We start from the raw sequence: 14672 nt of genomic DNA on the forward strand, positions 1-14672 counted from the left end.
TGGTTGCTAGTGTCTGCCAGCTCTGTCCTACAAGATTTGTCCATAGGGCCTGCATTTAGTACTTGCCTACTTCTGTTGGTTCATAATCATAACATTTAACCTTTTATTTGATATATTACAGTGTGTAAAACAAGACCTTACGTGTACCTGAACCAAACCTTTTGTTTCGTCTATTTTGGTTTATCGTTTAGAAGACATGCAATATCTGCCAGATGCTGCTTCCTAACCAGTGCAGCTTTGCATCACACCAGAGAATTCATCAGCATAAATCTCCATACACGTGTCCTGAATGTGGAGCAATCTGCAGATCTGTCCACTTCCAGACTCATGTCACTAAGAACTGCCTGCATTATACCCGAAGAGTTGGTTTTCGGTCAGTATAATGATTACTTTTGTTGTCAATTTATGTATAATTTATGCTTTTTAAAGTTGTTTTCCATTTTCATAAGCATTGTTTGTAGAGTACAGCTCCATGGGTTTAAGGTTGTCATGGCAGCACTGCTATTATACTCCAAATTTTGGAATAAATACATTAGGTCTCTGCTTTGGCTTGGGCATCCACTGCAGTGTGTAATGCAATGAGAGTATTAGCTAAACTCAGCCAGCCATAAAGTGTCACTTCAGGACTTGGTAGTTTAGAAGGTCTAGAGAGTTCAGATGTATCTTCATAACTTCAGATTCTTAAACCCCACTTTTAAGTTTCTTTGAAAAGAAATGATTGTTCTCTCTGGCAGAACAGCAGTTTTCAGGGTTTACTGACAATGTACTCACATGGAACAGGCTGCCCAGGGAGATGGGAAGTCCTCATCCATGGAGATACTTGAAACACACACATATTAGGTGCTGAGGGATAGGGTTTAGTTTAGTGCTGGGCCTGGCAGTGTGAGGTGAGGGGTTGGACTTGATCTTAAAGGTCTTTTCCAACCGTAACGACTCTGTAAGCCAGAATTCATTGTTGAGATACTGATGAGTGCGCTGCACTTGTCTGGTTGCTCTCTTTTCAGTGAGAATTCAAGGTTCCTCAGCCTTACATCACCTGAAATGTCCCTTTATCAAACAGCCAGGTCTTTTGGTTCTTCTTTGTAACTCTTCAGTTTCTCTGTAGTCCCTGCGTTTCCCTGTAATGGCAATGCACAGAGGAAATGGGGATCAGAGGCATTTCATGGGAATGTCAAGTTTTGAAAGGCTTGGAAAATTGTTTTGTCTTTGAATTTCACCTGCACCAAATCGTAGGCAGCACAGCAAGAGCTCAGAAGAGCAACCCCTGCAGCCGAGCTTTGCTCAGCCATCCTAAACCATTTCCCACTTGATCCTGTAGGCTGGAGAGGGTGATTTAAAGTCTTACCAGTAGGGAGTTTCTTGCCCCCTCAGGTGACACAAGTTCATTCACTAGGATGCCTGTGAAATCTTCCCCTAAGGGAAGAAAGCATCTATGCTTCATTGAGCCAGCTGCTGTGGCAGTCTGTTTTCAGATGAACCTGAGGCCTGACACAACCCTCAGCTCTTTGGGTTCTCCTGTTCCTTGCTCCCAAGCAGTAGCCGTCTTGTCCTGCTTGTTCTGGCACCTGCTGCTGGCACTCTGCCTCCCTTCCCTCTAGTCTGTGTCACTTGGTTCTGTAGAGTCATCCTCAGGGGCTCAGGCCTGTGCTGGTAGCACCAGAAGACTCACGAGTCCTTCACCGTGTGTCTAAGCTGAAGCTACTAAACGTCTCACATCAGGTCAGAGTTCCTGTATATGGTGAGACTATGCCAAAAATACCTAGCACAAAGCAGCAGTGTCTGGGCAAGGGAATGTCTTCTTTCTTAGGCTCCTCAGCATTTCCTCAGCACTCTCATGCATTTGCCTGAGGAACAGCATAACCTGTCTGGCCTTTCCAAAGCACCTCTGTGGGGGAGTTCAGCTTGATTTCAGCAACCTGGGCTAGTTGTCTGGACTAAATCAGGTGAAAATTTCAACCTGACGTTTCACTGCATCCTTCCAAGTTGAAAGAGGAAAGCAATCCAAAACAGAAAGGGTTGGTCCTTCAGATCTGCTGTGACACACAGTGATGGATGCTGAGGATCATTCGTTATGCTGCATCACTAGAGGATAAAGTCCAGACAGGAGGGGACAGGGAGGTGAGAAATGTGACCCAGCTCTCTCGAGTGACAGCCTGAGATGAGATCTGCTTAATGAGACGATCGTGCTTGGTGCCACTGTGAGGAAATGTTCACCTCTCTGTTAGCAGAGAAGCTCCTAACAGACGTGAGAAAGGCAAGGGCCACTTACCTCACAAAGTGTGTCGGTAAGCAGAGACTGGATAGGTACAAACTTCATTAATAGTGCTAAGGATGTAAATTAATGCTCAAAAGAGAAAGGGAGCCGTGTGATAAATTTCAAAGGTGATGTGTTCTAAAGGGAAAGCAGGATTCTGGAGTGCAGTGTGTAACTATTTCCTGCTTTATTGCTGTCATCAGAGCATCAAACAGCACGACAGAGTCGTTTTCTGCGAGTGTGACAACGCTGCTACAGCTCTGACAGGTGGCAGAATTGACAGTGTGGGAAGGGGGAGAGAGGCCGTCTGGGTTTAAACTGTGAAACTCTTACTGCAAAATGCTGGCCCGTAAGAAATCCGTTCATTTGGCAGGTTATTTTGCAGCTGCTTGTTGCAATACGTTCCTGGGCTGACTTGGTGGCACTCAGCACTGGGGCTGTGTGGCGCCAAAGAAGCCCATTGTGTGCAGAAGTGTTTGTGTACTGACATTAACTCCATTTTTCAATCGTTTCCTTTTAGAATAGAGGCGGGAAGTTCACAAATTACCGACTCAGCAGAAGTCTGTGTGTGAAAAGCCTTTTCAGAGTTCCAATCTGACTGATCTGGCTGCAGAGATTCGGTTTAGTTGTCCCAAATTTAAATTACTCTCTTTTTTTTGGTTTATTTGTTTGCTTTTCTTAAATTCAAGTGCTGATTTATTACACGTACAGAAAATCATTGCCAGTGTGTCTCATGAAATCTGATGAGAAGCGGTGAGGTTTTCTGTGCTGATTCCTGTTTGGGTGGTGGTTTCTGAGCTGCTGTGGCAGACCTTACACAATCCACTGCATGTGATTAAACGCAGCTTGTGAAACCCCTGTGCAAATTTGCTGAGGGTTTAAGCACTCTCTTTACAATCAGTAGAACCCTTCTGATGACCCTCCTGTCTGTTTTGTTGTGATGCCAGAAAAAGACCTGTTCTGACTTCACGTCTCTTAGATTTTCAAATTAAGTTTGGGGAATCCTTGTTTCCTTGCTCTCTGATATGCAAATCTCTGTTGATGTTGATTCTCACTGAGCTGTTGGAAATGACATCGTTTTATCCAGTTATATATATCATCTGTTTCTCTCTCCCACTTGCTTGAAAATGAGCGTTGATTCCAGCGTTTGGCCGGGTGCTGCTCCGGGCGAGGCTGACGTGACTCTTCTCCGCTCTCTTGCAGCTGCCTGCATTGCAATGTTGTGTACTCTGATGTGGCGGCGCTCAAGTCTCACATTCAAGGTTGTCACTGTGAAGTCTTTTACAAGTGTCCTATCTGTCCCATGGCATTTAAATCTGCTCCCAGCACACACTCCCATGCCTACACACAGCACCCCGGTGTCAAGATAGGCGAACCAAAGTAAGCAAAACCAATCTTCTACTGCCCTTGCCTGCCTGTTGATAACTTGTGCAATTGCTTTCTGTCCTCTGCTATAATCCTGACGGTCACGTCCTGTGCCACCAGCAGTTTGTCAGCCTGTTGCTGACGTTGGTGTGGGGTTGGTGTGGTGTTTTGCTGAGCTCCTGGCTGGCCGATGATCTGGCAGCAGTGAAGTGTCCCTGAGCGTGGCAGCCGCAGTCCTTCAAACACCGTGTGCTGCAGGAGGGGGAAACAGCGCTGACAGAAGGGATTTGGACGGGCTGCCAGTGTGTTGCTCCTCTTGGTTTTTAATTGCCTTAGCTCAGCTGTGTTCCTGCTGTGAACCACAGTAGCCCCTGGTTCCCAGCGAGCTGCCAGGACTCACTGGGGCTTACTCGGTGCTTTGCGCTGCGCCTGCATGAGGAGGTGGGAAAATGCCATTTCATCTGCTCACAGATGGTCACTGGAGTGAATGCAGAGGCTGTGTGTGTGCAGTGCCAGCCGTGCACAGGGGCTGGGGTGTGTGCTTGTGAGAGGTGGGTGTCGAGGAGGCCGCTGTCTCCGGGCTGCCGCTGCCTGTGGGACCCTGTTCTCTCCGTCGGGCCTCCCGGGCAGTGCTCTTCCTGCAGACTCTGTTCTCATTCTCTCTACTAGCCTTTCCTTCAAGAAAGCTGTACTTTTCAGGAGTGGTGAGCTAGGTTTTCCCTTCCCTGAGACAGCCACACCTCAAGCAGAGCAATTGCAGTGTGCTCCTAAGCGAGAGGTGCCAGCCTTCGAGCCATTCCCAGCCTTGCCCCTCCGAGTCAGCACAGCTGCCTTTGTACAGATGGTTATATGACTGTTTTCCCCCAGTAATCTTTTTCTGGGTTAAAGCAGAACTGACTCCATTCTGTAGCTAGGAAAATGGTGCCTGAGCATGCTGGGTTGCTGGAGGTGCTAACACAGGGCAGGAGTAGGAACTGGACTTCGGGGTCTTTGTTTTAAGGGCATTGAAGATGTTGGGGGCCTGAGCTGAAGCAGTGGGGGCTGCAGGTGCCGATGCCTGTGGAAGTCAGGCTTCAGATCTCGATCATAGCCTCATCCCTTCCCATTGCAGACCTTTTTCCTCTGTCTCCTCTCTCCTCTGTTAGTACGAGTCCAGTGTTGAGAGTAAATATGGCAGTGTTTAGCTCCGTGTGGTTTCTCTGACGTGCACAGAGCACACTCGTGCACCTTATCACTTCTAGGTGATTTAAAAGGAAATGGTTTTCCTGTTGGAGTGAGTGGGTTTCTGAGGATGACTTCTGTCACCTGTCTTGGTCACACTGATCTCGAATGCTCCTGGCATTGCTCAGATCCTGGTTTGTCTGTGTTAAAACCACAGAGCAGCCCAAGTTGGAAGGGACCTTGAGAGACCATCAGGCCCAGCCCTTTATGGGTAAGGGAGCCAAGATGGGATCCATCACCCTGTCTAGCTGCATCTTGAAAGCCTCCAGTCATGGGGACTCCATCATGTCCCTGCAGAGGTTGTTCCCATGGAAGATTGTTCTCACTGTAAAAAGCTACTTTATTGACTCAAGATGAAATCTATCATGGGGCAACTTGTACCCATTGCCCTTTGTCTTCTGCATGTGGCTTCTTGTGAAGAGAGAGCATCCCTTTATCTTTGTAGCTGCATTTTTAAGTACTGGAGCACTGTGGAGAGGCTCCCTTGAAGCTCCTCCAGGGAGAAGAGGCCCAGCTCCTTCAGCTTTTCCTTGTAGGGCAGATTCTCCAGCCCCTTGGTCACCTTTGGGGTCCTGCTTTGGACCCTCTCCAGTCTGACCATGTCTTTCTTGGGTTGTGGGGCCAGAACTGGACACAGTGGTCTGGGTGTGGTGTGACCAGCACTGAGTAGAGCTGACAAGTGCTGTTGCATTTGAGGCAACATGTGCATGTTTGACTAGTGTCCTGCTGCTGGTTTCATCTGCATTGCATTGCCCCTCATCTACATTGTGTGTGCCTGGGGTGTGTTTGGAAGCCGTTAACAGATTCATTGTTGGAAAGGAGTGTGATGCAGTCATGAGAGTCGTGTAGGTGTGGCCACATAAACTCATTAAATGTGTGTTCTTCTGAAGTGAAAATCTGAAAACAAGTGACAAGAAGGGTAGAGCAGCCTTCTGCACTTGGCACTGAGGGACTCCTCGCTGCTCCTGCCAGCCCCTGCCAGGGCACTGGGGCTGCAGCCAGGCTGGGGACTCCTCACTGCTTCACGCTCTTTGTTTACGGGAACTGGGCTCCCTGGGTAAATGTCTGTGGCCTCTGGCATTTGCTGGAACTGTGATTTCCAATTGCATTACAGAAGCTTGCTTCAGAGCAGGCAGAGTAAGCTGTGTGCTGTATGAAAAATGAAGTTTGTGTGCAGTGATTCTCAGTGGGACGGAATGAGATTATTGTAATAGAGGGAGATGGATGGCTGCTGTGTGTTGCAACGTCGTGAGGCTCTCCTGCAGCACGCCTGCCTGGGTTTTGGGGGAAACCAAAGCTTAACTGGGATTTGTCTTTTTCAGTAAACAGTGTAACTCCACAGGAACAGCACAAAGACATTTTTCATGGCTGATGTTGTTTTGGATATTGGAGAAGTGCTGGTTTATGTACGTGGATGTGCCCTGTGCTGTTGGTACAAAGTGTGTTACCCACAGGTACCATCTCTTAGAGACAAAAACCTGGGTGGGTTAAATGCCCTACTGTGGTGCAGAAGCTTCCAAAGCACTAAACAGCTTTTGTGTGCTATGGAGGTGTTTTCCTGTGAGGTAACATCAGTGTTTACTCTAAGGTTCTATGAGAAGCTCATCAGATGTCTGGGAGGTGAAGCAGCCCGTGCAGCTGGTCTGGAGTGTGCTGTGGGGCAGGAGCGCTCTCTGAGCAGCCACCCAGGCTGTGTGTGTGAGGACACTCCAGCTGCCAGCCTCACTCAGGTGCCCTGTTGAATTCAGGTGATTGTAAACCACAGCCATGTTAAGCACAGCTGCCTTGAAGCTTCAGACCAGGGTTTAAGCTGTTACATGTTAAGTACTGCTTCAGTTATGGACAAACCAGTGTGCTTAGCTGCATGTATTCAGCATTGAAAGTGATGCTTGGATGTGACTGAAAGAAATACTCTGAAGTGTGTATAGTCACTGCTCATACTATTGGTGATGTTGGTATGAATTTAACAGGGTACAGCCTTTGCCAGAGACCTGTCTGAGATCTCTGCTACTGTACCAAGCAGTTCATAGAATCACAGCATGGTGGGGGTTGGAAGGGACCTTTAGAGATCATCCAGTGCAACCCCCTGCAGAAGCAGCTCCCACCTAGATCAGGTCACACAGGAACGTGTCCAGGTGGGTCTTGAAGCCCTCCAAGGAAGGAGCCTCCACACCCTCCCTGGGCAGCCTGGGCCAGGGCTCCCTCACTCAAACACTGACACAGTTTGTCCTGATGTTTCAATGGAACTGTTTGTGTTCCAGCTTCATCCCATCACCCCTTGTCCTGTCACTGGATACAATAAAAAAACGTGGTGCCCCAACCCCCTGACACCCACCAGTGAGATATTTGTCAATGTCAGTGAGCTCCCCCTTCAGTCTCCTCTTCTCCAGACTGAACAGCCCCAGGTCCCGCAGCCTTTCCTCACAAGGAAGATGCTCCAGTGCCCTGATTTGCTGAGGGTCCCTCTGTCCCCTCACCCAGGTGGTTTTTATCAACCCAGGTGGTGTTGAACCAGACTGGCCCCAGAACCCATCCCTGTGGAACTTCAGTGGCCACAGGCCTCCAACCCGACTCCATGCCACTGATCCCCACCCTCTGGGCTCTGTCATTCAGCAGCTCTCCATCCACCTCACCTCCACTCATCCAGCCACACTGCCTGAGCTTTCTGATGAGGATGTTGTGGGAGACAGAGTCTAAAGCCTTGCTGAAGTCAGGGCAGATGGCATCAACAGTCCAGCAAAGGGACACTAAGATGAGTAAGGGACTGGAGCATATATCATGTGGAGAGGCTGGGGGAGATGGGGTGGCCAGCCTGGAGAGGGGAAAGCTCAGGAGGATGTGTATAAATAGCACATGGGAAGGCACAGAGAGGATGAAGACAGACTCTTGTCTGTAGTGCCCGAAGGACGAGATGCAGCAGGCACAGACTGAAACGTGTCAGTCTCCTCCTGAACACAAGAAGTCACGTTTTTGCTGTGAAGTGGTCAGGCACTGGGACAGGCTGCCCAGAGGCTGTCGAGTCTCAGCCCATGGAGACATTCAAAGCTTGACTGCACAGAGTCCTGGGCAGCCTGCTCTGGCTGACCCTGCTGAGCAGTGGTGGGACCTCCCCGTGACCTCCAGGCCTCCCTCCCAGCCTCAGTGATTCCGTAGTCTCCTGTTCCTCACTTGAGATACAGTGAGAGTCCGAAGCGTGTTCAGATCATAGTTTACTGGATTAAATTATGTAACCTCACTATGTTACATTTACACACTAAAGATGTGACTTGTTGAGATCACTGTCTGGTTCCAGGTCATAAAGCAGATTCTCTGATTGGCGTCCAGTTTTACTTGGAAGGCACTGTTCTGATAGAAATGTACTTAATGAAGCAATCAGAGGGTTAGTTCTGGTTCTGCCAGTCTGGATTTGCATGCTGCTAGCTTGGAGCAATGTAAGTTTACTCCTGTCTCTTTAGCATCCAGCCATGGGACCAACTGCTTGGCCAGGGGCGACGAGGTGCTGGGGCTCTGCCTGTGAGCAGTGAGCCAGGAGGGTGAAAATTGCCCTGCCAGGGACACGGCTGTCGTAGTCCTCTACCTCAGGTTATTTACCTGTGTAGTAACCAGGCTCAGTGCTTCCTGACTTTTGGACAATGTTGCTGGTTGAGGCAAGGCAAGGCAAGGCAAGGCAAGGCAAGGGAAGGGAAGGGAAGGGAAGGGAAGGGAAGGGAAGGGAAGGGAAGGGAAGGGAAGGGAAGGGAAGGGAAGGGAAGGGAAGGGAAGGGAAGGGAAGGGAAGGGAAGGGAAGGGAAGGGAAGGGAAGGGAAGGGAAGGGAAGCCACACAGAGAGCAGGGCAGTAGCACACAGGCTGTCAGAGGCTGTGTAAAGAGTACATTCATGTCAGCACGTGTGAGGATCTGGAGCCACTTGTTCCAGACTCAAACCACAGTATTTTTCACAGTTAGTATGATTAAGTGTGTTATTTTTCATTATTTCAAATGTTTATACTCACTGAGTGGCTTGGACATTGCAGCAGTGTCCCTGTTCTTGTCACCTCAAAGCACAGTGCAGCGATCTCCAGAGCTTCTGAACCACGTGCTCGTGATGGTCGTTCCTCAGAGGCATGGAGAAGGGACTCGGGACACTGGGGTGGATAGTGAGAGAACTCAGCAGGCAGGGTTGGTGTGTTTAATGGAAAGTGGTTCTTTAGGACAGAGATCAGACTCTGAGAGATGGGGTGAGGGGGGTTCCTTTCACAGAGGACACGCCTGGCCCTGCTCTGAACACGGTTGTTGGGTTTCTTCTGTTGTAGCTGAACTTTCTCTGAGGTACAACCACTGCTGGTGGCTCTGGGATTAGATTTCTCTCTCATATGGTGATCTGAGGCAAATTTCTTTGTTCCTTTTCTTTGCTGTGTCATTTCATTCATTTTCCAAGTTCAAACCAAAAATCAGTGTGCTGTTTTTAGAGTTGGATGATTTCCTGCTAGTGAGCAGATGCAGTCAGGGGCTGCAGCTCGAGCCTTGGCACTGCTCTCGTTACCTTCAGCTGCCGGGGAAGTCACACCTAATACCATCAAACGTGCAGATAAACGAGAACAAGCAGCAAAGCATCAAGTCAATAAGTACCTGGGGTGCAATTTTAGATACACTTTTCACAGTAAAGTCACCAGCAAAACGGAACAAGCTTGAGCCTCCAGTCAGGTAGCAGTTGTTGCAGCATCTCTGTCAGGGGATTGTGTGTCTGGTTTCTGTCTGTTGGAAGGCCCTTGGCAGAGAGCTGATACAAACACCGTTATCTCCAGGTTGTTTGATAACGTTCTTGGCCAAAATTCTGTGCCACAAAATGCTGTCAGGTTCATTTCCAGGGGCTGTGCTGTCAGCACTTACCTGCTGCTGTGCTTGTGCGTGTTTTGAAGCGCTCTGGGGTGGCGGCAGTGGGTGCGTTGCTGCCCCAGCTGCACGGCTGCTGGAGCTCACGCAGCTTGTGCCGCAGTTCTGGCCTGTGCAGATGGGATGTGGGGCAGCAGCCAGGCACCTGTGCTGTGGGAAGCAGTGGTGGCCTTGGTGCTGTCTCCAGGTTGCTTCCAGAGGCAGATCCTCAGCAGCTTGTAGCTGCCAACCAGGGAAACACCATCCTGTGACGTTGGGGCATTGGAGAGTCGAGGCTTTGTGTTCAGAAGGTTCAAAGCCACAGGCATTGCCAAAACTGAATGTATCTTGAACTGTGTCCCCAGTTACGATCCAATCAATCCCTCCTTTGAAACGTGTTGCCGCTGCATCCCAGAGCAGGTGCACTAGCCTTCAGCTGTAACGGGTGAGCGCGGCAGCTGAGGACACGTAACTTCCAGGGTACCCTAAGCAGACGCTGGTGTTGCAATACATAACTGGCACATGTTCTTGTTTTCTGGCTTTTTGTTTGCACTTCATGGTGGGTTTTTTTCCCGTTTCTGTGGGGTTTTTGCTGCTCCCATTCTCTGACGTGGGAGGATGTTTTTAATCAGTGTAATGTGAACCTTTTCCAGGCAGTGTGAAATGATTGCTTGAACATGTCAGATCTTACCTCTGCTGAGAAACAAAAGTAAAGTTAACATCATGATTCTTGCAAATAGATCAATGTGACTGACACTGTTTATTGTACTTCTGTTTTTAGAATAATATATAAATGCTCTATGTGTGACACTGTGTTTACTCTACAACCTTTGCTCTATCGCCACTTTGATCAGCACATTGAAAACCAGAAGGTGTCTGTTTTCAAGTGTCCAGACTGTTCTCTTCTGTATGCACAGAAACAGCTTATGATGGATCACATCAAGGTGTGTAGGCATCTTCTCTTGTTTCGTTCATAGATACCGTTTGTCATGCAATATATGCTGTGAGAAAACGCTGTATGGGGCACAGTAGCAGGACGACTGCTGAAAGACACAGATGTTAATAATTCCCAGAGAGTAACCTGTGAATAATGTTCTCAGATGTTAAAATGTTGTTATCTCCTGTGGTCTCTAGCATACCTGTGTTGTAATCACTGACTCAGTTTTCCTTTTTGCATGTTGCTTTTGGTATAACAGGAGCGTCCCACTGCACCACATCCCATTTTATCAAGGAGATCATGGGCATAGCGAAGCAACTTCGTCCCATCCTGTGAAGTACTGAGCTTTATTTACAGCATTCTCAGTATTGTTCCAACTGTGGGGAGCCGAGCATGCTGAGTGCATGATAAAGTCAAGCCTTTGGTGTTCAGAGCTCACCGTTAGGAACCAGTGTGGCTCTTGAATAGATGTGGAGATTGTGTGCTTCTGTATCAACAGCAACACACGCATGTTTGGAAAAAACCCACTTGAAGCCTGTTTTCTCGTAAATGCCCTTAGAACTGAAGAAGATTTACTGTCATCATCTTTGCAAATCATGTTTTCCAGAATCAGCAGTCCCACAGCTCTAATTTAGTAGCTGGGTGCTTTAAATGCGCTGTGTTACCTTGCTGTGTCGATACCAAACCTGTTAGCAGCGCTGCATTTCTTGTGCCTTATTAGCATCTGCTGCCTGGTAACAGCTGAAGTTGTTTGCACCATTGCAAGGTATTACAAGTGCTCAATTCCATGGGTTTCTCTTCCAGTGACACTTGGTACAATCTGTGTGCAGGATAAGGGGAAGCCAGACACCTTTCTTGTCTGCTAAAACAGGCCTTCAGTTCCAGCCGTGGCACCTGTGGCCTCAGAAACCTCTGAAGCTGTGCTGAAAACAATATCACAAGCCTTGAAAAAGGAGTTGGTCTCAAAGCCAATCTGAAACTGAGGAGGAGATAAGGAAGGGCCGAGCCAAATGCAGAAATACAGGGACCAGACGTTTCTTTGTTTCTGAGGTGGCTGCTAGGTGCTGTAAGAATCGCCCTGCACTTGTGCCAGGCGCCTCAGATGGTGCCTCTCAGGCAGCACTGCAGTCCCCTTGCAAAACTTCCTTTCATCTGCCCTATGGATGATAAGCTCATATGGCAGGTTCTCACACTTTGCCCTCCTGTCATATTTGTGTGATCAGCTTTTCCTGACTCAGGTATTAGTGTGAAAGTATTGTTATATCTGCACAAAGCTACCTTTTTAGACCTGAAAGCAGCTGCTTTTGGAGCATGGTCTGTCTGTATTTAGGGACAGAACCTATTTTTGCATAAATTAGCTCTCATTACAAAGTTAGTCTCAGTTACCCAGGATGTGGGCACTGGCTATTTTGGCTGTAGTGTTGCATGACAGTATTTCCGCTTTCAAACAGTGGTTTTTTAGCATGTTTCACTATAAATGACTCAGGCGTTTTTGAGGATAAAATGAGAGGATTAGAACACACGTGTGCAGGCACAGTCCTGCTGCTTTTACTCAGAGTTGCCAGTGCTGTTACACTGAGGATGTGTGTACAGCAGTAGGGACAGCAGCAGAAAAGCAGAAACCAGACTTTTGGGTAAGGGGAAATGGAGTATAGATAAAACCAGAAAAAGAACTTGTGGAGAGGATGAAAGCCACAGGCAAGGGCAGAGCTTAGCCCGGCTGCACAAAGCATAATTGTTTGGTATAGCTATACAGAGAGCACCAAGGCAGAGAAGAGCTGGGTGAAAACAGCACAGCAAGGGGCAGGAGGGAGCTCAGGAGGTTATTCAGTGCTACGGAAGGAGGAGGTTATCTACCAAAAATAGGCTAGAATAATTCCTGCAGGTGTGAGTGTTTCTTGTTGGCAAAATGTTTGTCCTCTTCTGCAGTGGCTTGCTACAAGGAAACTTCCAACAGCCAGTGAGAGGAGGTGGTGAAGGTCAGGGCCAGAGGTGTACCGCTCCCAGCTCTGCTGGTGATGTGTGCTGTGATCACTGCAACCCCATGTTGTGCTTTGCTGCTTTTTGTTTCCAAAGAAGAAATTAAATGTCAAATGTTGTATTTTAAGGCATTTAAAAGCTGAGCACTAATATCCTACGTGCTGACGAGCTAAGGTGGAGTCTGCAGGTCAGCCTTCAGCTGCCTGGAGGCAGAGGAACCTCCTTCCTCCCACCTTGTGCTTTATCCTCCTTGTCCTGGTGCAGTGGGATGCTAAAGGCAGCCCCCTCGCTTGCCACACAACTGCAGATTGTGCTCAGAGCCAGTCAGCTGGTCCTGTGCACTTTGCTTTGTGATAACACTGCAGTTGTTTAAAGCGCTGGCTTTTCCGCCTGTAGGTCAGGTTGATATTTGCTGTAGAGCCAGCGGGTAGTCCCGAGAGCCACGTGGTCTTCAGAAGAGCTTGGTACTGAGATATTACCCTGGAGCATCAAATTTGTGTCCTTACATTCTCAGAATCAAGAATGTATGTAGTGGGGCTTTTTGTTTCTGAGGTCTGTAGGAAAAATAGCAGTGTTTGGGATGACCAGACGTGGCACCTGGGAGAGGTACTGCAAAGGCCAGGAGATGAGAACACTGTCGTTGCCAAGGGTGTGAAAGGGACCTTTCGGGTGGGTCCATGTCCAGCAGGACGTTCAGTCTGGGCTGCAGTCATTTTCGTTGGCCCAGAGCCTGCTGACTCCCTCCTGCTGTGTCCGTGTCCATGCGTGGAGCAGACATGCAGCTGAAGGCCAGGTCTTCCTAAGCTCAAGTGTCATACCAGCAGGTGACACTGGATCCAGATGCTGGGGAAGAGGAGGTGGGAGAGTTCTTCCCTTCTTACTGGTGGTTAAGTTTAAGTAAACTCAAACTTAGAGTCTGGGAATGAGTCAGTGAGGAAGGATCAGTACTGTAGGGTGCTTGAGAGCAGCTTGTTGGATACCTCTTGGCTGTCTCCTGGTCTTGGGGACCCCATCAGCCCTGCACACCCGTGATTCTAAGCACTGTTAGAACATAGCCCTAAGGTAGAGTGCTCACAGCCTGAGCTTGACTCAGCCAAGGTATAAACTATGAATTCGTCCTAAACAACACAGTTGCCCAATCTTTCCAGAATTGCCTTTTCTTGTCTTATTTACCAGTGTGCCAAGTTCATACTTGGCAGTAAAAACCTTCCCCTCATAGAAGTCTCTAGTCACAAAGTTTGAAATGAGGCTCTGACTGATACATTAGGTGAGTGAAGTGAGCAGTTAACACCAAGCACTTCTCCAGGCCCTTCTTCCTCCTTGTTAAGCAACAATTTGTACTTGGCCTCCAAAATACATCATTTTTGGTGAAGATATCCATGAAAGGAAACTTCTCTTTAGCCATGGATGGTGTCTGTTAGTGTTACCGAATAGTTTCTGTTGATGCTAGGCCTCGTTTCTTTACATTAAGAATGTGATCTGACAATAGACTCTTGTTTTGGAGGGGCTTTGTGTTTTATCAGTACAACTGTATGCTTCTCTGTTAGTTTTGTGCTCCTTGTTTTTTTGTTCTCTTTATTGCAGTCTATGCATGGAACTTTGAAAAGTGTTGAGGGGCCACCAAACCTGGGGATAAACCTGCCTCTCAGCACTAAACCCACAACTCAGAACTCAGCCAGTCACAACAAGGAGGACACAAAACCTGTCAACGGCACAGAAAAGTTAGAGAAGAAATCTCCTTCTCCTATAAGGAAAGCAGAGCCTAAGAAAGTGGCCAATCCTGGCTGGACGTGTTGGGAGTGCGACAGGCTCTTCACGCAGAGAGACGTGTACATCTCTCACATGAGGAAGGAGCACGGGAAGGTAAAGGAGTCACTGACACCTCGAACAGGGAGTCTCTTTCTTTTCAAGCTCAGTTGTACATTTGCAAACGATTCCTTTTAGTCCCACTGTTAGTTCTTGTCCGTTCTCACGTCTGTTTCATCTTCCTCTCTGTGGCTGTTTAGGTTTTGTCATTTTCTGCATAGTCCCACTGATAAAATCTGCACACTCTTACTTCACTGT

General features: G+C 48.2%; 1 protein-coding gene across 4 annotated transcripts in view; it reads left to right on the forward strand.

Moving 5' to 3' along the window:
- ZNF532 (zinc finger protein 532) overlaps positions 1 to 14672 on the forward strand; it is a 48531-nt gene that overhangs the window by 22569 nt on the left and 11290 nt on the right. For 3 of the 4 annotated variants that reach the window (XR_009820916.1, XM_062019132.1, XM_062019130.1), the window contains 4 exons: positions 192 to 373; positions 3458 to 3634; positions 10473 to 10635; positions 14193 to 14471. Coding sequence is in view for 3 of the 4 variants with exons in the window: in XM_062019132.1 (XP_061875116.1) it covers positions 192 to 373; positions 3458 to 3634; positions 10473 to 10635; positions 14193 to 14471 (801 nt within the window). In the remaining variant the exon portion in view is untranslated. The remainder of the gene's footprint in view (positions 1 to 191; positions 374 to 3457; positions 3635 to 10472; positions 10636 to 14192; positions 14472 to 14672) is intronic. The other variant, XM_062019131.1, reaches the window with a different exon arrangement.

Source organism: Colius striatus, chromosome Z, assembly GCF_028858725.1.
Source record: "Colius striatus isolate bColStr4 chromosome Z, bColStr4.1.hap1, whole genome shotgun sequence".
NCBI lineage: Eukaryota > Metazoa > Chordata > Aves > Coliiformes > Coliidae > Colius > Colius striatus.